Genomic DNA, 25000 nt, shown 5'->3' with positions numbered 1-25000 from the left:
AAATGCACAAAAGTGATGAATTATCCAATTCCATGTTTACATTTTTGTTTTAATGTATTGCTTTTTGTCAATTTTTAGGTTTATATATATATATATATATATTGTTTATCATTATTCTTTTGTATACTGCCACACTGTTATTGTTCATTGTATATTTTTAAGGTTCATAGTATATTGTGAAGTTGAGTTATATTTGTACATTTTTGGCTGATATATTTGATAATCTTAGGTTGATTGCATATTGCATTTTTTTCCCCCTTTTGTTATTGTTATTATTATTGCCTATTTTTTAAATCTATCGACAAAGTGACATATTTTCCATTTTCTGACACTGTGTCCCTAATTTGTAAGCTAGTTTACATTTTATTATTATTTATTATATATTTATTTAGTTTGGGTTATTATTTGTGCCATTCTGATCTGGAGACGAGTGATTTTGCGGGGACTCGGAGGCCTGCGGGAGGTTGTGTCTAATGAGGTGACGTGAGGAGAAAAGTTGAGAAAGACAAAAAAAAAAAAAAAAGGAAGAATTTCCCGCTGATATCGGGGGACAGGGCGGGAGATAAAAGCAGATAAAACAGCGGAGGAAGCCGTGGAAACCGGGAGGACGAGAGAAAATAAAGATTGAACCGCAACTTTAAAGGGAATTGAAAGAGTATTCTTAACACACACGACAAAACCAGGAAATCGATTATTTTCAGGTATGTGTCAATGCACAACATTGGTCAAGAAAATATCAATACATTGGTGATTTATTAAAATACTTTGTTTTTCAAAACTCTATCAACTGTCAAAATAACAGTGTTAACCACATATATTTAGGTAGAAAAGTTGTTTGTAGTCTGGTGTTTACACACACCCATGTCCACTGGGTTGTATTGCATAATAATAATAATAATACTAATAACAATAACAATAATAATAATATTGTATTGCTATGCATTAATCCTTTTTTTAAACATATGACAGTAAATTTGTTATAGGTTTCTGTATTATTAGTACTGCAGTCCATTGTGATATTTCGAGTGATAATATTGAATTTATTATATTATTGAGTCAAAAAAAATGAGTCAAATATCATATTTCCCCACTATCCCCCATATCCCCACATTCTTCCCAAAACAATCTACTGTTCACACACACCGTACACCGCACGCCTCATCTCGGGGACGAGGGGTACGGTGAGATCCTGGCTCCATATTGTGGCCCCCATGGATGCCCCCACCCTCCACACACACCCACCACCCCTCCCTCCAAGGACCACTTCATAATCCCTCCATCCAGCGGAGAACCAGGAGACATTATAAGCATCGTCCCGGCGGAGCAACGAGGACACACTCCGTCGCTGTACCTCCACGCCACCGCTGATTTCAATGTGATTTCCCTGAGGCGGCAGCGGGGCGTTTGTCTCGCGTGTGGTACCTCAAGAGGCAACAAGCTTCAGTCGCAGGAAACAGCACCTCGACAAAATCGAGAAGTTTAATATATAAGGTTCTGAATATGTAAACGCTCTGTGGAATACTCTGGAATATTCTGATTGGTCAATCAGCGGCCAATAATTTCTGAATTGTTTCTGGTCACGAGCAGATATTTCTCTCTCAATTTCACATCAATAACAGTAAAGTAGTAATGTAGGGCGAATGGGTAGCTATGTTTTTGTGGAGTTATTTTAGTAGAGGACGCTCAAATTAGGCATACTAGTTAAAAACTAAAAATACTAGTTAAAAAATAAATGATCAAAAATAAATAAATAAAAAATGCCGCCTTAAAAAAACAAAAAACAAAAACAGATCATGACTCTGAAGAAAGGGGCGGGGAGAAATATAAAAATAAAAAATAAACAAACAAATGTTCTCGATGCAACGCTTTCTGTTCTTATATGCCCTGTAAAATCAGGCAACAAGCACCTGCACTTGTCATTTAATAACACGTAACACGTCTCATTCTTCACATGGAGCGAGAGAATAATTACCCAAAAAAAGCATCAGATCCTCACTTCTGTAGTAGGCGTGTGTCCAGAGAACCCTGTAGGGGGCAAACTGACCAACGGCGTAACCATGACAACAGTACATTAATAAATGGACTATTACAGTACGTGTGTGGTAAACATACAGCTTTTTTGACCGTCACGGTGTGTGCTTCAGATTCTATTCAGTTAAATGAAACTGAGAGACGATTGCACAACATCATCACAGTTCGGCGAAATTCCCGCCAATCACGGTGGAAGATCTGGCTGCGTCGTGTCCACCACATTCCAACACTTACCCTGACGTGATGACCTCAACTCCAAAAAATCAAATAAATAATAATAAAAAAAACCCGTAAACACCCTGCTGTGTTTACCCGTGTCGATGGGAATAAGAAAATATTACATTTTAATGTGATGTTCTGTTGAAATGAATGTGTTTGTGTTTGGGGACACTGAGCAGAGTAGCACGGCACTGACCTGTGACTCCTCTTAACGGTAATGACCTCAGTTTCTGTTTTCGGTGAACTTTAAAGTTTAACTGCTGCTTTATTCTTCAGTGACTTTGGGGAGACGGCCTCAAAGTTGAAAGGGATATTCCACCCTGTGTTTGAAGCAATTTTTATATATATATTTTTTAATTTCTATCTTTTTATTCCACAACTTGTTTACGAAACCAGAGATTAAAAAAAGTATTTTTTGTAGTTATTACTAATCAAGCGAGGTTCACCTACACACACACGTCAAAATGATAGATGTGTGTGTATATATATATATATATATATATATATATATATTACACGTAGGGGAAATTAAATCAGTTCAGCCTCATGATGAAATGTTTAATTTCCTCTTTAATGATGCTCGGAATTATTTACGTTAATATTTGTGGCCGTGGCGTTGCTTGACGTTATAGAATCAACTGAAGAAACCGCTCGTGCAGATTCATATTTTTTTTGAATATATGTTTGAACCGTCAAATTTGAAAGGTCAAATGAAGTCAAAGTGATGCTAGAGGCCTTATTGGTCACTCCCTGTTCCATCTGTTTTCTTTTAGACAAAGTTAAACGGCTTTAAAGCCTCAAGTGGGGAAGATCCAGAACAACTGTGTCCCAACACCAATACGCATATTTAATTTATTGGTGTAAAAGCTTAAAAGATAAAATGGCACCGGTGGTCATTTGTCATTTGTCAAGGCTTTGACTTGACTGACTGTAAATGGGATGGGATGAGTGTTTCCTATTAAATATTACTTACTGTTACTTAATATTTACTTACATGTATTACCATTATTACCCCATTACATATACTGTATATACTACATATACTATCTTTTTTAGGTTGAATACTTTTGCATGGTGGGGAAACTAAATATTTATGGTATGTCTGAGCTACATTCAGAGGCGACATACACCTAAAATAACAGGGTGCAAAGTCATTTTAAGCAATTTATCAAACAGTTTTATTTTTATTTATTTTTTATTTTTTACCAGATGGAGACCTGGACGCACATCTTGCTTCAATTTATTTTCAGATAAAATAAGAAATTTTATATTGTAAGCCATTTACGACTAGAATGTCCACGTGAATCCTGATTACACGTGCACGATTTTTACAGGGAGCGAAGATGTGCAACTTTTCTATCGACTGCCAGTGACATTGGACATCTCCAGTGCCGTGGAAGATCTTTGTTGTAGGAAAAAGGAACGGACCAAATGGGAATAAAGGGGGAGTTGATTACTAAAATCCTGTTCGAGAATACTTTTTAACCAATCTACAGTATTCTCAATATATACTTTTTGAGAGAAAAATTAGTACAGTAGATGAATTTCGAGGAAGCTAAATGTATGGCATCTCTATGAAGTCGTCATCTTCTCTCCCTGTGAAAATCATTTATACATCGGCCCAAAAGCTCCTCATGCCTCCGACTGTTTCCATCTTCCGAGAGGAAACATGATGGATGTGGCTTCTCCTCAGAGTTTCATGCTAAACAGCGTCATCACTCTTCCTTTCTCCCGAAAGTCACCCAGAACCGAGATGGAGCTCATGAAGGAAAAAGGATTCATCACATCCTATTACGCCCATAAATGATTTTAGTAAAAAAAAAAAAAAAAAGCCATAAAAATATATAATGATATATTTAATATATATAATAATAAATATATATCACGTCAGCCTCAGTTTCGCTTCACCAAACCAAAGAAGGAGTTAATTGGCGTAGTAATAATAAAATAAAAAAAATAATACAACAACAATAATAATAATAATAATAATATAATTATACAATAATAAAATAATAATGATAATAAAATAACAATAATAATAATAATAATAATAATAATAATAATAATATTAATAATAATAGCCTCCGGGGGGGTTTATCCTTTCAGATATAGTGTACCATCAAAGTTTAAAAGCTGCTCTCTATCGGTGTTCAGCGTTCAAAATAATTTACGGTCACAATAACATCAGTAGATCTAAAAGGGTCAAAAGATGATGCAATGTTGCCAAATTTGTGCAATTCAACACTTCCAGGATTAAAATACATGGCATTAGAATACAAAATCATTATGTGAGCAATGGTGCGACGGTGTTATTGCCCGACCGAGGGTGTGACCGTTTCCTGCGCAATATGACCTATTTGAATGAGTTGTCTCTTTCTCAATTTCAAGAGTTCCACTGCTCCAGTTAAAGTAAAGAAATCCAAAAATATATAAAGATAAAAAAAATCACTTTTGATTTCGATTTTTGAAAAGTAATCACTGAATTGGAGTCACTGCATCAACTTGAAAAAAGTCGAGTGCTCAAAAATGTACATGTTCAGCATATAAAAGCATTTTTTAAAGATCATTTTATTTTTTACTATTTTTCTCCAGTGTACCTTTACACACACACACACACACACACACACACACACACACACACACACACACACACACACACACACACACACACACACACACACACACACACACACACACACACACACACACACACACACACACACACACACACACACACCTTGAAGCAGCAGAAAGTTTCATTTCCCGAGGAGACGAGCTTCCATCTGGCCCGGGTGGCGCAGGATCATCTGAATGATACAGAGCCATAAATCTTCCCCATTTTCCAAAACAATGGGAGAACATCCATCCCTCCATTCCTTCTTATCTCCCTCCATTCCCTCCTCAGGAAGTGCGCTAACCTCTGTGACAAGCACGAGTCACATGCATTACGTTTCCTGGCAGGAATATAATCCTCAAATCTCAAATGCTCCCAACGGATCAAATTCTATGTGGTGTTTAACAACGGGGATCAACACAAAGGTGCTTGAGATCTGAATTGTTTTCCTTACATGTATGAGAGGGAGAGAGAGATGGGGGAAAATGTGAACGTCGCAGTGAAACATTACCATATCTCTCGGTAATGTTTCGCTGCAACATTCACATATTTCCCCTCGGTCTTTCTACTTTCTTTGTCAGCGGTCACTTCATTAGGTATACCTGCTCATTGACCCAAATATCAAATGAGTCAGTCATGTGGCAGCAGCTCAATGCATGACAGCAACACGGTCAGGAGGCATCTAGTGAGTTTAAGTCCTGTTTTGACTTAGAGAGGTCAGAGGGGAACAGCCGGACTGGTTAAACCCGACCGCAAGTCAACTCTCTTGGCCCACAGTAGGCCCCGTAATACCAACGGAGCGTTGTTTGAATGCCACAGCCCACCTGAGGCGTTGCTGCTGGCCATGTGTATCCCACAGGGGCTACACTCCACCCATCTTCTACCTCGACTTAACGCGACACGTCACAAAGTGCACATCGTCTCAAGCTGCTTCCACCGACATTAGTTCACTGGACTCCAGGCGCCTCCACATTCACCAGTACTTCAGAGCACCTTTGGGATGTGGTGGAACGAGAGATTCTACAAATCTGCGGCCACCGTGTGATGCTCTCACGCCCACACGGAGCAGAGTACCTAATGGAGGGTTCCCGGCACACGGTTGATTCCTCGTCCCCAGAGCATCAGGCTGATCTGGGGACAAGGTGGGGTCCTACCCAGTGCTAGGAAGGAGAGCGATTGAGAGCGAGAGAAACGGAGACCTAATACAACAAGAAGTATTTAGGCGCTCGTGCTGTCAGGCGTCCCACAGGGCGCCGAGTGAGACCCCTTACAGTTCAAATACCAGCTCAGGATCCTCCCGGAGACACCTGGGGAGGAAGCCGCCGACGGCCCGCTGTCTGCAGCCTGTTCCCCCGGACAGATCTCTGTGTGGAGATGCTGGGATGCCAGCCCTCATCCTGTCTGACCTTTAAATCACATCTAAAAGCTCAGCACCATGAGGAGCAGCTGACTGGCATCGGCCAGTAGACCTACTGAGGAGCCAGATGAGGGACGCACACCACCACCATCGACTCCCTCTCCAAATGTAATGTTTAGGTGGGCTTGTATGAGCTTTATTCGGTTCCGTTCTTAAATCAAGAGCGATAATATAATATCTGGGAATAGAGGGCGAAATAATTGGTTAGAAAGATAGATGTAAGAAAACAAAATATAAGGAAATATAAAGAAAGAATACTACAAGAATGTCCATTTCTATCAGGTCGAGGCTTTAGGACCTTTCTCTCTCATTATTAAAAAGGTTCGACTGAGTTTTCTCAAAGATCAAAGGCTTGACGCCAAATCAAAACCCCTAAAATAAATTAATTAATAAATAAAAGTCTGAAATTTCCACTTTGAGATTTGAGACTGCAGCACCAAAAATGACACAATTTAAAGTTTGGTTTCACAGTGGGAAATCTTCAATCAAGCGCAATTGTAAAGATGGGTTTTTTATTTTTTATTTTTTCCCCCGAAGAGTGAGATCCAGCTGTGCTTTTGTCTGGTCACCATCACATTTCGGAGTGTGGAGCGTAAATCCTCCAGGATTACGGTGTTTTAAACGACCCCCCCCCCAAAAAAAAAGCACCCAGGGAGCCTCTGTTCTCGTACAAGTACTGAACAGTACAAGAATCACAGTTTCAAGGGACGTGTGAACCGCAGTCAGAGACACTCAGGTCTGAATAATTCATAACTCATTCAGGATGGAAGAGTCAAATCTATTCCTCCATGTTGGACTTTTTATGACTGATTCACAATAATAGCTTTCCAATTTTTTTTCCCCAAAGCTTTTCAAATATGTGCAGCGAAAATTGGAAAAGGTACGGCAGTTGACTATAAACATTTCTTCCTGAAGGTTTTGAACAAGGCATTTTCTACTGTGAATAGAACTAAACGCATCGGCAAGTCAAGCTTTTTGCGCTCCCCTCGGCCGAACCCAGGTTTCAGAACGATGCATAATCGCTCACGGTGTTGGCACTCCCGAACTTCCCCCCCGGGGGATCAACAACACGTTATCTTATCTTATCTCAAGTGAAAGAACGAGCCTCGTTATCGGTATATTTTCATCTCGATACGTGGCCTACACAAGCCGACGCGGCTCATGAAGAACGACATGGCTTCTGTTCACTCCACACACAGTGACAGAAACTCATATCTCTCACGGCTCCGGGCTCTGTGATTGAATTTCTCGGCGGCTCTTCAGCGGAAGGTGTGACAGGATGGGTGGCGGGTGGTGTTGTGGAGCATATGGTATTTTTCGGCATCCCGGCGTGCCTCCCTCTCTCTCTCTCGCTTGCTCACCGGAACCCGGCCACCAAACAGGGAGTGTTGCAGCCACAGAACCAGGGACTCCAGCTGCTCCTCGGGGGTGACCTTCATTACTGCAATTAGCACGGACGCCACTCACACAGGACCCGACACGGCGGAGAAGAAAGGAGAGACGTGAGAAAAATTGTAACTGGAATGATCTCGGCGTTAACGCTCGACGATACTAGTGACGTTTTTGTGACGTTTGTTGCTGGGCTGAACACATCCACCGAACGGTAAACGTCCTGAAGAGAATTTTCCCAACAGTGAACCACGGCACAATGAGAGGCAGACATCGACACTGAGCAGCTGCTTGGTCGCAGCAGCTTGACAAATAATAAAGTACAATAAATTGATATTTCACAAACAGGCACTGTGTCACATTCTCTCGCGTTGGACCTCAACGGCTTGATTCATCGTCGCTTTTACAAAGCAGTGAAATGCAAGTGTTCCATAGGCGGAGGTAAAAATTAGGACGGCGTTCTATGTTTATCCTGACCTGTCGCTCACTTTCACCGAAGCAAGCCTAAATCAAAGCGCTTACAAATGGTGAAAATGTTCCAAGCGGAATTTTTGCAATGACACAGAACGAGAGGCTGTTGCAGGGTGCTGCAACAGAAATATAAAATACACAGAATTACATCCATGCAGCTCACAATCCGTATCAAAAGAATCACAATAACTTGGTGTATCCCTAGGGCATATTTTGGGAACCCCTTTTACATAATTGAACTTGTGGTTCCAGACACATCCCCAATTCTGGAAGGAACCCAGACTATGGAAAACGGAAAGACGCTAGTGCTGTGAGGCGTCCCACAGGGCACCGAGTCAGGCCCATTATAGTTCAGACACCAGCTTAAAAAGATCACAAATTTGATTAAATCGCAACTAATGAACCGCTGTGTTCAGACCGTTTTGTTTCGAGTTAAATCGATGGGAGCGGCCAGAAGGACCAGACAGAGGTGACCGGGGAGGAAAGGAGACAATTATCTCCAACATCCCACCGCCAACAGCGCTCATCTACAGGCCCTAACTGGTCTCTCGGCGGGAGCAAACGAAAACCACTAACACAGGTGGGTCTAATTGGTCGGTGAGCGATTTTCTTCTGAGTCCTAAGGAGGACGGAAGGCGGCGGGCTATTAGTATTAGTTTTGGCGTATTTGGCGTTTGGATGGAAGGCAGGAGCTCCCACACTCCACATTGATCTCCATTATGAAGACCGTCAGACAGTCTGTGGAGGATCGGGGCTTGAAGTTGGTGATTGATCAGGAAGAGCCGTCAAAGTGGTTCCTGGGCGGAATACTGTATGTAGGGATGGACCAAAACTGACAACCATACTGCTACTGGATATTGGTTTGTTATCAGACTAAAATAAGGTATATACTATAGGCGTTGGAAGAACATCCCCATACATATAAAATATAATCGCAAGAAACCAAAGAAGAAACCAAATTGACTTTTTGTGACATGGAAAAAGGTTAGATGTCTCTAATAGAGAGAAATGGATAAGAACTCAACCATGCTCTTTAAAAACGGATTAATTGCATATGAGAAATGAGCATTATTTAATTCCATCACTTTTTTTAGTCCCCATGGGGGAAACATGCATGCTGCATTTTCCCCATCCTCTGTGTCTTGTGGTGGGAGGAAACATATGAACACGGGGAGAACATGCAAATATGCAAAATAAAACATATACTGTAAAAATCCCAGATTCCCTGATTGTGGACGGTTTGAAGTGCAAGGGCCCGTGCAATTTCCTTACTGATGCGACGGGTCCTCTCAGGCTAAGGGCCCCAGTGCCCCACTGCCTGCGCTGCTTACGTCGCCGCCATTGATGCTGAACCCCCTTGTTTGCACACTTCCACTTGTGACAGACGCACATGTAGAGAGGAAACGCATGAGCCGAGAGAATGTGGAATCCGGAATGAAAAACAACGTCTTATCAACTGACCCAGTGGGTCCCCCCCCACCGTCGCCATCAGCAGGCGATACTCAAATATATTTGATGTTCAAATTCCACTGGATTTCTAGTGTGAGAGGTGACCCGGGGTTGCGCTGACACATCCTTCGAATGCGCTGCCAGTTCATATTCTGCCGATAAAGGGGAATAACAACAGGTGTGGCATCCCTATTCATGCGCCTTCGATATCCTTTTTTTCCGAGCCAAAAAAAATAGTGAAAAACTATTTGAGAAAGATTGGAAAAATGTGATGCGCGCGCGCACGCACGCACGCGTTGCTTGGCTGATAGGAGCATTTAGCTTCTTCAGCTTTCAAGCTCTAACGACTCCATCCATTCATCACGTTAAATCAGACACACACACACACAGAGGGACGGGAGGGACGAAGAAGAGAAAGAAAGCGGGGAAAAAGGAGCGAGGATGAGATGGAGATCAAAACAAACGGGAGGTTAGGGAAATGTAATAAGGGTATATCAAAATGCAGGACGAGAGAGTAGTGGAAAATGGATCGGAGGGAAAGGGAAGTGGAGTAAAGGAAGGAAGAGAGAAAAAAAAGAGAATGAGAGGGTGTAATGGAAGAACGCAGGAAATAAACTTGAAAGATTGAAGGACCTTGATGGTGTCCGAGTAGACGCAGTTCATCACGACTATTTAAAATGTTGTCAATAATGTGTTTGATATCAAAATGTCATTGAATTACAACATTTGGTGTGTACACGATGTAGATCATCTGCAAGTAAAATATATAAGTACAGTGGAGGCATTTTTGTGATAAACTGGGGGCTGTGATGGAGATGAATTATGATTATTCATTATGTCAACTGTTGTGGAATAACTTTTAAGTGCTGGGTATTGGGCAGGTTTTCACAATTCGATTTTGATACAAAGGGTCAGGATTTGATTCAATCCGATGTTTATTAGACGTCGACATGTTATACATATAATACATAACATATTGACATTTTATACATTAAATAATTTATACCCGTTTTCAATTTACTATTTAATTAGCTTACAAAGATAAATATATATCCGAAAAAAAATCTGTTTGATACAGAAACGAAATGTTTAAATTCATTTGCGACTGTGGTGATTTTAAATTAAATATAAGCAGAAAATGGTTGCATAACAATTTTCAGATCTATTGTGAAAATGTAAACGATGTAATTTAATCTTTTCTATTATTTATCTAGCCCTAATTACTTTGATTAAATACGCCTTCCAGTATTTATTTTGGAATCTACAAAGGGAAAAGGACAAATTCGGTTCATTCGAAAAGCGTTTAAAAAATGTTTCCCTTTTCATGTGTTTTTCACTTATAACTATAAAAAAGTACAAACAGACCTTTCGTCGAGGTTGATCTGAATCGACAGCCAGTTATGTATTCTCTCCAAAAAACATAAAAGCACAAGGAATTTTAAAGAGTTATAATGAAAACCCCAGAGCCTGATCAGAAGGAAAAACAAAGTCTGGAGTGGGAGAAGACCATCCCCAAAAAAGATGAATCTGAGCTCCGATCCGGACCAGTGGACATAGTGACAAATGCAGGATCTACTGTATAAACATCAAATATACACAGAGGGTCAACTAAACTGGTTAAGCAGATTCGAGTAAACTAAAGAATTGTATTATCTACATTCCATTTCCATTTGATACTAAAAATGTTAAATTAGATACATATGCAATAGAAGTATGAGTATTGCATTTTGCACTATCTTTTCTTGTTCATTGTTTTCCACTTGCATCATTGTTTTTTCATTACTTACATCATTGTTTTTTCATAATTTTTCCATCACTTACATCATTGTATTTTTCATTGTTTTAGGTCTTTTTTTAGTTTTTGATCATTTTTAGGGTAATATTTTTTGTTTGGTTTATTGTATATTGCCAAATTTGTAGTGTTGTATAATATTATGTATATTTTTATTGTTTGTTGTTAATCTCTAGGTTTAGTGTCCTTTAACATTTTCAGCAAATTCTTAGGTTTATTGCATATTGCCATTTTTTTTTTCTATTGTTATTGCTTTATCATTATTATTGACCATTTATTTTAATGTGAGCTGCTGTGACATTGCATTTCCACCCCGGGGAAGAAGAAAGTACAGAAACTCATAATAGCTCGTTTTATATCTCCTTCCACCTCGTCTCTACATCATTGTCATGTTTCCTAAATCAAACCATTCTCTCTCCCTTGCTCTCCCTAATTACAATTAGGACCAAATGTCTTTCTGACTCAGTTAACTCCAGTTTAATATGAATTTCACCATTTTTCCACAGAAAACACCTTTCTGTCAAATGCTTTACTCCCTTGACAGATTGGATCCTTTTGGAAACTTTTTGGCCAGACGCTGCTTCGACCACCTGCGACAATAAAACACTCCTGTGTCTGTAAATCTGGCTGCAGTTTATCCTCCTCGCCAGGGTTTTATATATTTTTATTTTAATTTGGGGAAGGGGGGTGGGTTCCATCCTGGATGGAAACCGTTACAAATCTGAGGCAACGCCATTAAATTCCAGTCCCCAAGCAAATCTGATTCTGATAACTACAACAATCTATATGATGCAAAGCAATTGTGTGTTTTTTTGTTTTACAGGAGGGTGTTTTTTTTGTTCTTTTTTACAATTTCCCCATGATGTCCACTTACCAGATCCCAGAGAATGTCCAGAGCTGTTTGTTTGCATCACAGATGATCCAGAGCCGTCAGCCTGAACCACACACACACACACACACACACACACGCAAACCTCTAAAAAGGAATGAACAAAAGCACACTGTAGGGTGGGTCCTCACAAGTGACCTTGTGCTCAAAGCCATTGGTGGACCACTGCTCAATCTCTCCAACTGACTGAGTTCCAGGTTCATTTGAAGCCGAAACCAGTCCCTGCTCAATACTGAAATAATAATAATAATAATAATAATAATAAATATAGCTGCAGGCAGCAATACACAGGGTTCAGTTTAGTCGTGTTGGCTGCATTTTACAGTTTACCGGGCTCCCCCCGGTCTGTAGTCTCCTTGTTGCTCGTCTCCCAGAGCAACCACTATGCGGTCTACACAGCGCAACCCTCCTGTCTTTTAAAGCATCCGTCCATGTTTGCCTGTAAACCAGAACTTCTCATTGTTATTAACTCACCGTGTCGTCTGTGGAAATAGAGCGGGACTCTCAGTGAAGGGTGGCACTTTGAAGCTGCGTGGGGCACGTCATTTATTTGTTGAGTTTTCTCCTTGGATTACATTTTCGGTGAGTTACATTTGCATGAAGTACACATTTCAGTGGTTTCGAGTGGACGCGTTGACGAGTTTCTGTGGATTACTTTTTATTATATTATTCGTTAATCCGGCAAAGTATTGTGGATCACGGATTGAAAATATCAATTTAACAGATCTACTGACATCTACCAGGTAAGAAGCTATATAAATACACACGTAAATCGAAAGTTGGTAACGTCGAAACACTAGAGTGACGAGTCTACGCCACACACTGGACACGGTCCAACTGGACATTCCCAATGGGAATGTGTAAATTTATAGTAAATAATATGATGATGTCATCAAGCGTCTTTCTATAAATCTCATCTCGTTCAATTTAGAATGAGACGCGTGACGTGTCAGTTAACCAGACCAACTGAATATATAGTGTCTAAGTTTTCCATTTTTCACTAATATCTGCTCCGTATGTAGATCAATTTGAATTAAATTTAAACCACAAGGTCCGTGTTATACAGCGGTTTAAACGACACTTCAACCGTGTTATGCCAAAGTATGTCTTCAAGATAGTTCTAGCTGGGTTGGACTTATTTCGGCGTGAAATGCTTTGGCCTCATCTCTGTAACATCTAGACATCAATTTGGATTGAAATTTCAACAACGAGGTGTTTGTGACAGCGCTGTTCAAACAAGATGAAACAGCCTGCACAGTCTACGGGCTGGACCCCTAATAATAGTTATAATAATAAATATAGCAGCAGGCAGAATTACATGGGGTCCAGTTTGTTAGGTACGTATTACAGGTTTCTGAGGTTCCGTAAATCAACACAAAAGGAAGGGATGGGTTTCTCTAAAGGTTCTTTGAACTTCATCCGGTGCGAAAACGCCTCCTGTGACTGTTTTTTGTTTTCAGGGTTTTGTGAAACACAACACGAGTTGTCGGGGTTGTCTGTCTACTCGCAGTGACCTGCAGCCTGCAAGTCGCTGGATGCGAATGACTTCGGAGAGACTAAGCTTGGACTTGTATGACATCAGACGATGTCACAAAGCGCCCCGCTGCTCAAACTAATCAGGATACGCCAATGTTCTTCAACTTCCAGTAATTTTGCAACAGTTTTTCACAAATCTCTGCTCCATATGTACATCGATATTGATCAATTTCGAACAAGATGTCTGAAATGTCTCGGTTCCGACGAGCCCTCAACCATGTCTGTGCGTACTGCTGTTGTCGTAGGCCAGACACTTTTAGCCCCAAAAATTTCAAGAAGATTAATAATAATACAAATCTGAGCAAAAACAATAGGGATCCAGCCCACAGGGCTGGACAGATAATAATAATAATTATAATTATAATAATGATAATAATAATAATAATAATAATAATAATAATAATAATAATAATAATAATGCTGTTATATTATGTGCATTTGGGCATTTTCTTTGGATATTTAACTATTTTTGTCCATTTGGCTATTCTTGTTTGAAGTCAAGTCAAGCTTAGACTTTTTTTACAGACTGTTAAGCTTCTCATGCCAATGTAATGTCTGTACAGCAATGCACCAATTTTTACCACAACAAATTAATTGCAGATAAAAATGTACTAGGAAAAATAAAAACATTCTGACTCTGACCCCACCACCCCACCCCACCCAAACATAGTCCATAAACCCTTATCTCGCTCTTTCTCTCCATGCTGTGACTTAAATGATCGGTTTGCTCCCTCACCTTGTCTCCCTCATCAGCCTCTTCCCAATTCAGAATGATAGTGAAGGGATTAAAAAGTCACAGAAATAATGGACTGTTTTGGACACCGGCCCCGGGAATCTCAGAGGAGTCCGGTAATAAAACAAATTGGCTCGAACCCCTAGCAGTGCTAACCTCCCTCCCCGCTGGAATTAGAGCAACAGTTGTTATGGCTCCAAGTGATAATCCTTCTCTCCTGAGTATCTCTTAGAACTAAAACATATATAGATAATAAAATAGTTGGCTGCTAAATAGTGAGAAATGCAAATCACAGCGAATCCAGCGAACACCGCAGTGTTAAATCCCGCTTCGCAGGATAGGTGCGGTGGTGCTTGACTTGTTTAGGAAGGGGGTGTTCGAATAAATAATCAAAGATTGCGGCACTTTTGGAAGGATGGAGAAAACTCCGCGTCCACAGAACTCAGGGCTGTGGATAAATCTACCCTGCTACTCTTTTTTTTCTTTTAAAACAGACTGATAGAGTTAACTCCAGATGCACTGTCTCAGCAAATCCACCGGCTTCATCCACTTCAAAATCAATACGGGCAGCTTTTAAATGATAGGAGTTATCGCTGCAGAGTCCGATGCGGCTCCGAATTCATTACATCTCGAAGGTATCAATTCGATTCCACGCATCCCTTCAATAGAGAGGGGCTTTTCCTCCTCCAATCCCACTAAATCTCGGCCCATCCTCGGCTCTTATGCCTTGGACAGCCGTAGCATGATCACACAGCGGACATTTCTCTGAAGGGTAAGAGAGGGGAAGAGCGAAATTGCTTGTGATGCGTCTCCAGGCTACAATGAAAGACCCGACAATACACGGAGCCTCGGACAGTTTACCTGCCGGCCGTGTGAACATCTCTCGTAAGTCTCGCAACAACTAGAACTAGGCTTTATGAAAGCATTTATGGAGGAGAAAAAAAAAAGAAGAAAAAAAAAAAAAAAAAAAAAGCCTAAATGTCCCATGTGTCCATCATGGCCGTCAGGGACTTCCATCCATATGACTGCGGGGGTCATTCATGCCTGGCTGCACTCACAGACAACGACCAAAAATGAAAGCAATAACAATTTTGAAGTTTATGTGGCCTTTTTTTGGCTTGATGAAAGAAAATGCCAGGAGGAGGAGGAGAAGGACGATGAATGTACATAAGATGTTCTCGGCATAGCGAGATCAATGGATGGAAGCAGACAGCACCAAGGTACATTTGAGAAGCTCCATTTGTGCCAGGCTCAGGGTAGCAGCATATGTCATCTCTATGTGTGGCGTTTGTGTACAGTATGTGTTATTTTCTTGCATAGTAGGGGAAGTAAACACACACTGTGTGGGTTTGCAAATCTATGAAATGTCTGGCATTTGCAGACAATAAGAAGGAAAATAATGTTCTGCGCCCTAAGAAAGTAAAACACCGCATTGTACTAAAGCTTTGCTGCGCTGGCAGTATCCTGTCAAGACCATACCATTTTTTGTACTTGTTTGGTACAAATTTGTCACCAGAGGTACAGAATGGCAAACAAGTGCTCATGCCAAGCGTGCAATGAGCATACACTGTACCTTAGAGGGTACTGCTGGTGTGACAAGCTATCGTACCCCTTAAGGTACAATTGTCCCCCTAAATGTACTATTGTTTCCCTAAAGGCACAGAGGTACAAGCCCTTAATGTAAGGGGACAATTATTCCCCCATAGACACCATTGTTCGCCCTGAAGATACAATTATTCCCCCTAAAGTTACAATTGCCGGACTGACCAATCGGAGGGCACGCTACGAGATGCTCTCGTGACGTCGACTGGGAGATGTTCCGCCTGACCTCAGCAGACGTCGTGAGGAGGAGTTTCTATCTTCAGGCCACCTGGATCCTCAACACAAACTATCATTTTAACAAAGCTTCCACACACATGAACACTTTTGCAATACTGCACACACTGTTTGTTTCTGCCACAGCCACTTTGACTTGCACACCAGGTCACTTTAGCTGTAAATAGTGATAGATTCGGGTAACTGCTAAGATTAGTATGTATATATATTTTTTTTTTTACCTAACCTTAAGATTTGTGTATATGTATTAGGGATGGTAGGATTTACCGATTTGCATCAGTGCACAGGCATAAAAGTTGACAATGCGATTCCCCGATTAAAAAATGGTGTGTACCAAATAGAGTTTGGGATGAATTTGCAATTCATCGTTTCCAAAATCTTCTGTGAAATCCAATTTATGGATATATAATTATGTTATTATTATTATTAAGATTATTATTATTATTATTATAATAAATTAGACGCTTGCTGAGTTGCAGTACTAGAGAAACAAATCTGTGAAGTAAAAATGGGACTTTTTATCTGTTAATTCTTAGTTGATTTGCTGTTTGCTTAAGAAGAACCAAAGCAATAAAATATATAAAAAATAAACTATCTGTACCATATTGAATTGCATAGCATCATATTATTTTGCATCGGGTCGAATCGCATCACGATGAATCGGACTGAATTGAATCGACTCGTGTAGAATCGCACTGCATCGCAAGAGGGGTGAATCGTATCGCATCAGTGGCTGCTTCATATGTATCTTTAATGCACTGGATCGTTGTCAATGCTTGGAGATGCATATTGCATCAGCCTCAGTGATGTAGATGCACATCTCTAAAATGTATAGCTTCTCTTGCACGAGCAATTTTATTTTATCTCTGTTTTTATCTTATTTTATCTACTCTTAATCGCCATATTATTGATCCCTTTGATTGTCGCACAGTAACTGAGCACCCCCTGCATTTCACTGCATGTTTTACTTGGTACCTCTGCGCATGTGACAAATAAAGAACCTTAAATCTTGAACCTTGAAGCAGACGAAGCGATACGGAATGCTAAATGCTTGCTGTGCTGTGTCAAAGCATTCCATATTTGTTTTTCACCAATGTCTGAGCTACTGTGGGGTGGGGGGTAAAACAAATATTAGCCAGGAGCCTTGCATCAAATTTACTGCAAGAAAATAAAAACCTGGTCGATACTTCTCAGACTCTGCCTCCATAAAATAATTAAATTAGGTGCCGCTATTAACCCAGTTTCTCTGCTGAGCAGCAGATTTTTTTTTCCATTGACCCTGCAGGGGACGATGGGTTCAGAGAGAGATAAACATGAGATCTTGTTCCTAATAATATGGGTCTCTAAGGTCCCCAAAACATGTTTTTGAATTTTCTTTTGCCGAAAATACCACTCAGATTATGCATTCCAGCCATGAGCACGGCTTCTGGGTTTCGTTGTATTGACTCTGTAACATTCACTTATTTCACCTTATCAGCCCGCTAAAGCCTGTTTCTGAACAAATTTGAGGCGAGAAATAAGCAATCCAGTTGTTGAGTCTTCACTCATATTAGATCTACAACGCCTCGTTTGTTCCGACTTTCGCTGCCATGTTCCAAGCTTGTGGGAGACACAGACAGTGCCAAATAAAATAAAATAAATACATCTAAAATAAATATATTTGACGTATTTTTATCGCTTTTGTTTGGAGAAACGCACAGCGGATCAGATGGAGCAGATGACCATATATAGAAATCTGTGACGGGCTGAGAAAAAAGAGAAACGAGAAAAAAACCTTTGAAGACGGAGCCTTCAGAGCAGTTGGAAGCGTTTTCTTCACAGCGATTACTTTGTCATAAGTTAACCTCATTATTTGACACTTTGGCCATGTCTCATATGAACATCCCACACTGAAACATAATATATATGACAGAAAATAAGGAAAAGCATAATAGATCCATTTTAAATATAGTCACTGGGAAGAAGAGAGGGGCACACGGCGGGCAGATATTAAGTCTTGCATTAAAACCCAGATGAGTCTGTCGATGGAGCCAGAGGCAGAAAGGAAAGTCACTATTAGCCCAGATTAAGTCACATTCAGCGACTTGACATTCATTGAATTTTCCATATTCGTATTATATGGATCCCAGTGTGCCGCGGATAAGCCCCCTTCACACAGATTCCCCCGGATCACGAGATCATCAGCATATACACAAATGTGTGGATAAATACACTGATGGCGTATTCATACAACACCATTCCAGAGAAGGAGAAAAACAAAACGAAAAAAAAAAAAATAAATAAAAAAAAAACGACCTCGCTATATCTAATTAACCATTCAAACCGAACACAAGATGAAGAGGGAGCAGCAGAAAGCGAGCGCAGGGGAGGAGGGCCGTGCGCTCAGGTCTTCCAGGCCATGCAGGTGCAGCCTCCAGATCTTAGCGCAGTAGATGGGTTTCTCTGAGGAGTGCGACGGGTTCGTCGGCGCGACTCCCCTCTCTCATTTTGGCTTCCAAGCAGAGCTTTTTGGCAGCGGCTCCGTAGAGTCGGGGTTTGTATTGAGCCGACGGCAGCAACACGGACACAGCCGAAGGAGGGGAACAGTCGGATAAAGAGACGAAAAAGCACGCGCACACACAGCAAGGGCAAGGACAGACGCAGTGAACTGGGAGATGTGATGAGATGAAATGAAATGAAACAGGAAAACAAGAGTCTCTCAGAGAGCTAGTGGAAGTTTCAAGAACGCAGGACTTAAGATGATTGGACGGAGAATTTCAGAGTGTGTGTGTGTGTGTGTGTGTGTGTGTCTGTGTGTCCATCACTGACAATCTGACAGTGATGGAGAAAGGCGAGACAGACAGAGGACACACTTGAATTGATGGGTTCCCTCTCTCAGCCCGAGCAGATATGATGTTATTTATACAGCGCGTCGGGGTCCTCGACACCTCTCCGGCCATCGGAGGGGTCGTAAATCAGGCAGGGTACAGTAGTGCACACACACACACACACACACACACACACACACACACACACACACACACACACACACACACACACACACACACACACACACACACACACACACACACACACACACACACACACACACACACACACACACACACAAACAACCAGTGTCTTGAGTGAATAAAAAAAAAAAAAGAGATAAAATAATAAAAGCGTGTGTGTGTGTTTGTGTGTGTGTCATGTTGTTTGTTCATGTCAAGTGTTTGAAATCTGAGGAAGACCTCAGAGAAAGGAAGTATTTTCGTCACGGTGCAGAATAGAAAGCATCTGAGGGACAATGTTTGGACAAAATAATGCTGCCATTATAGGATACATCACAACTGATAACTATTGGCCGTGATATATATCATATATTGTAGTAGATCAGTATTTATCAGCTACTATCCTGTTAACCGCTAAAAAGAACCATCATCAATGCATGGGACTGTGCTTATGATCAAGGCCGACTCCTCATTAGTGATCTGAAAACGATTCGTTCGTTCGACTCCAAGCAAAGAGTGAGCGAGGGAGTGAATGTTCGACTCACAAACTGAAAATAAGATGATGATGATGTATAAGACGACCTAATGCAGCCTCGCACCACGATAACTATTGCCATTATTTATTTATTTTAAGTGGAATTTGACGGCACACAAACGGTTGGGAAAAAAAAAAAAAAAAAATCCAATATCAATGAACTGCCGAAATACTGATCAGAACAGTGAGTGTAACCTAAATTGGATGGAAAAGAGTTTTCCGGCTTCGAAAAAAAAAAACAGGGTGATTTGTGTCAAGACAGAGATGTCGTTCTTTGTAAACAAAATAAAATAAAAACACAGACAACCACCCTGTCGGTGTTATTATCGTTATAAATACGGAGTGTCTTCGGTGTACAGAAAAATGGGCTTCTCGTACTGTTTGTTTTTCTCCCCTTTTCCAAACTGTCTCCAGTTGGCACGCCGGACAGACAGATATGCACGCTTCCCCTGTTCTACTGTAGGACTGCAGGCCTGCAAACTTTCTGGCAGTATTTAGAATGATCCCATCTGTTGTTTAAATTACCTTGCAGCTTTTGATGGGATCGTTGGGCGTGCTGCACAGAAATACTTTCCTCATTCCATTCACATTTCTCCGGGTCTGAGATTTGGAACGCATTAGTTCCGATAGTCATTACATTACATTAGTTCATAGTTGTATTATCTTTTGGCTCCGTACTCAGACCTGTGCAGACCAGCGCAGGCCGCAAATATTTCCAGTGGATTTTTTCTTTTTTTCTTTTTCCCCCCTCACACCAACAACTGCAAAGACAAATATTGGTTCTTAAACTGCATTTTGTTCTACCTTAAGTATATGTTTATATTATACGGTTCTAAATAATATGACAGACTTTTGGAGCAGAAATCACAATAGTTTTCATGTGTAAGCCCCCCTGTTTTTTTTTTTTCCCTTTCCAGCTAAAAAAAAAAAAAAAAAAAAAAAAAAAAAGGTTTTGTCCTCCTGAGATCACCCTCCTCCCACTGCGATCCCCCCATCTCTCCCCCGCCTCTCCACTCCTCCACATCTGTCCCCATCTCCTTTAACTGGATCCCTGTGTCTGAGCCGCTGGCTTAGCAAACAGCCATCCTCCCCCTCAGCTCAATGCTCCTCTAATAACCAAACAAGGTGTTCCATTAAACACGGAGAGTCACAGAGGAGACCATCGAGCGGCTGTGGTCTCCAAATTCAACATAAAAGCCGACCAGACTGGTGACGCCTGTAAGTCAGCAAAAAAAGGACCTGCTGCGGCAGTGAGCGTCGAACGTTATCTGGTTACCTGACTCAATTACTGAAATAAATGTCAATGTTATCATTGAGGTGTTCATTTTCAATACCAGCCCGTGTTAAAATGCTGGTTCCCATCATTTACCCACTGAGCGCTTGGCTATTGAGAAACTTACCACTCTGCCGCAGCTTCTTACTGCGCTTCAATACAGCCTTTAAAACGATAAATCTCTTTTTTTGGAAGCTCACAATATTGTTTGTCTTCATGTTGTACCGATAAAAAAAAAAATAATAATAATAATTATAATGTGTGTAAACTTTGTGTTTTATGGCGTTTTTCCCCACACTCTTCCTGCATGAATATCAGAGACTAGAAACAGGACGTTGAGTCACTTCCTCCTGGCAACCCCGCTGGCAGGATCGCGCTCTGGAGGTACTGCGGCAATTACAAAAAGTCGTTCAAAGTAAAAATGTCATACTACCGTTACTCAAAACAACTCCAAGAAAAGCCACATCTCACCGTGGTGTGAGCTCCCCGTGTTCCCAAAAGTCGAGATTTAACGTTTCTTTAAAGCTTAACCATTTGCCCCGACGGACTGCGTTTCATCACGGCGCGAGGCCGCCAGGATTTCCCCCCTTTTAATCTTCTTTAATAGCCGCGGCTTCACGGATCATTTAGCGACATCCTGCGTCGGTATAAACAGTTTATTTTAATTAAGAACACCGGCAGATAAACACGGTCAACTTGGCGCGGGGGGAACTTGATTATTCGGCCCCAAAACCATATTTATTCATCGAGGCCATTTGTTCTCCCGCCACCTTCGGAGACGGTTAATGAGGTTAAATTAAAGTCGGAGTGGGTAAAGGTCTGGTATTAAGTCTTTAGCCAGTGGATCAGAGCGTCTAATTATACGGACGGACGCGTTTCTACAGGACCGCCAGTGTGGACTCACTTAATGTCTCACATGTTCCTCTTCCTCCATCCTCTCTTTCTGTTACGCTCCCGGCAGATGAAAAAGGGGGGAAGGTGCCGCCACCGCGTCCCCGGCGCGACAGAACAGCGGCATCGCAAGGCGGCGCTGGGGCGGCTCCGCCGGTCGCACGAGGGAGCGGGGGCCGTCGCGCTCGTCCTTCCCCGCCTGAGCGAGTGAACCCGTCGGGTCAGAGAACAGATGATCAGAACCATGTGTGGCTTCCTCCCCCGCGCCTCTTTCCCCGGGCCCCCTTCATGACTATCATGTGCCATCAGTGTTTCCACCTTTTCCGAACCGGACGTTCATCACACTCCAACGGGGGAGGGGGGGGTCAAAAGGGGAGAGCAGCTTTTCAGCCGAGCTCTTCGCGTTGAAAATGTCCGGATTGTTTGGGTTCGTAGTTGTTTTCCGACGCTCCACCGGTGCCCCTTCCTTCTGTAGGAGAAGGGACACTCTGCAGAAAGCATTCTATACCAAAAAAACCCCCAAAAAAACCCTTCTAAATACACTCCGCTTGCGGTAGACTCAGACAGGTAAACAAGCCTCACAGCCGACATTAACATCAAGTGTGCTGCACCGTGCTCCACATCTAACCTCAGGCGGCTCCGACGATGGGTGACAAATATATGACTATTAAGGAAGGAATCTCTGTCTGTGTGTATGTCCTTCCATTCTCTCCACAGCCGTGCGTCCGATGTGTTTGACACTCGGCGGGTCTGTTTGGACACGCGACACGTGTGATAAAACAAACTTCGCAATAAACAGTGAAGAGTGTGCCAGCGGGGGGGCGGGCGGGGGACGGGGCTTCCCGTGAGAACCAGCGAGCCCGTTCTGAGCAGGCAGGTTCGGCACCGACGCGCGACACGTGTTATATTAACAAACTTTGAGGAAACAAGAGCAGCGAGCGGCGAGTTCATCCAAAAGAGTCACTTGGGTGTGTATTTCCCAGGTGAGGGAACCAGGACTTTCACGAAACGAGGCACGTTTTGAAAATGTGAAACTGCACCGGTTTCAATCAAAATAGAGCAACAAACCTGCTGTTTTCCAGCACCCGATCATAAAGGTTGACTAGTTGCCCAGGCAACCAGATTTGTGACACTAACAACTATCTCACGCAGTATACTTCTGTATACTGCGTGAGTATACTGTAGAAAATGAGTTATCCTTGTGCACTGATTTACTCAAAAATGGTCAAAGAAACATGAAAAGTGCAATATGGATTATAATTACACAGGCTGATCACAAAATTATAGAACGATTCAGGAAAAAATTCGACAACCGTTTTGCCAGTCTCTATTCAGAAACCAACAGTCGATGCATGGCTTCCAACTTGGCAACCACTTCCAAGCGTCTTACGTGTTTACATTCCTCCCTCTACTTTCTCCATCCCGAGAAATCAGGACTTTTCTCGGCGGAGGCACGGGGGAGTCAAAGGGGGAGCGAAGGGGGGAGGCCTTCGAAACCAACAACCACACCGTCCCTCCATCCAAGCCCGCAAACCCCGGATTCCTGCTGGAAAGAGAGGGAGCGCTCCACTGTTTCCAGTGGAAAAAATTACGGCTTTTCCGAGCGAGTGGGAGAGACTAGAAAACAAAAGTTCAAGAAGGGCTGACGGACGGTTTGGCCCAGGTAAAGCAGGGAATGGTGAAGGGAGGGCTGTCAAACCCACTCAGCCATGCCGTGATGTCTCCACACACACATACACACACACACACACACACACACACACACACACACTTGGGCCTTTCATATTTCCATCTGCCTGCTGTGTGTGTGTGTGTGTGTGTGTGTGTGTGTGTGTGTGATTGTTCACAGATGAGATCGTGCCTAATGTTTGTGTAATTGCCTGTATTATGTGATTTCCGACACCTGCAATCGCAATGAGACATCTGTGGAAATAAAAAACACAAGTGTGTGTGTGTGTGTGTGTGTGTGTGTGTGTGTGTGTGTGTGTGTGTGTGTGTGTGTGTGTGTGTGTGTGTCTGCGTGCATGTGTGTGTGTGTAGAAATCCCCTCCTTCGCACCCTCTGGGTTTCTAGGAACTCACATTGCATCATCTCCATCATATCAGAGAGGTTCCTTCATCGTTTCCTCCTAAACCTCTCATCATTACTTCTCTTCAAACTTCAGCGATTTTCCCGAGACTTGAAGGATCCCCATCACAATGGAGATCTGGGTCAAAGGGGTGAGTCGGGAGGAGCTGGGGAGAGTGAGGGAGAGCTGGATAAAGGGACGGACATGAAAAGGGGGGATTAGGGTGGTTTGAGTATGGAGAGCGGCCGACCCATGGGACCCTGGAGCAAAGCGTCTGTATATCTCACTAAAGCCTGCTTTATGCTCGCCGGTAGCGCAGGGGTGTGAGGCGCCGCGCGCCGCGAATGACGTCGCCGGCGCCGTGGCGCTCGCGCAAGGTCGCGGCGCAAGGTCGTGCGCCTTCTGGATTTTGTGACTTGGCGCGAGGGGCGTTCCCTGGAAGGAACGCATTGGGAGCAATGGGAGATCAGCGTTTTTTGCTGATCTCCCATTGATATGCGGGGCCAAAACTTTATCCGCAGCACAGGTCAGATGTGAAATTCAAAGTCTACCAAGTACTTTTTGAGGCAGAGACAACATACGCAAACAGCTCTTTCAGGTTTGGCGATTTTATTGTAAATGGTCGTTGTGAAGTTTAGTTTATAATTGAAAGGGAGCCTTTTCACTGGAATTTATGTGCTGTAGAATCTTGCAATGAGGGAGAACAATCACACATTGTGACTCTGTTCCAAAGTTCAGTAAACAGACCTCTGTAATAAAACGCTGAGCAGGACACGGGTTCGGGCGCCTTTGTCCGTATACCCTCCCACAAACGGCAATTCCTCCCCGGCGTAAACAAGCTCCCAATGCCCTGCGTGCGGCGCAGCT

The 25000-nt window shown here is 42.2% G+C and overlaps 1 protein-coding gene across 3 annotated transcripts in view; it reads right to left on the bottom strand.

Annotated features, from left to right (window-relative positions):
* The window catches only part of stxbp6 (syntaxin binding protein 6 (amisyn)), a 74357-nt gene that overhangs the window by 31164 nt on the left and 18193 nt on the right, over positions 1 to 25000 (bottom strand). Inside the window, exon 1 of one of the 3 annotated variants that reach the window (XM_080012947.1) lies at positions 24147 to 24239. The exons of the other annotated variants lie outside the window; for them this stretch is intronic. Within the exon in view, the coding sequence (XP_079869073.1) occupies positions 24147 to 24165 (19 nt within the window). The 5' untranslated portion in view covers positions 24166 to 24239. Of the gene's footprint in view, positions 1 to 24146; positions 24240 to 25000 lie in introns of those variants that run through there. 3 annotated transcript variants of the gene reach the window in all.

The sequence above is a fragment of the Zeus faber genome (assembly GCF_960531495.2).
Source record: "Zeus faber genome assembly, chromosome: 13".
NCBI lineage: Eukaryota > Metazoa > Chordata > Actinopteri > Zeiformes > Zeidae > Zeus > Zeus faber.
This window is presented reverse-complemented; position numbering and strand designations above follow the sequence as displayed.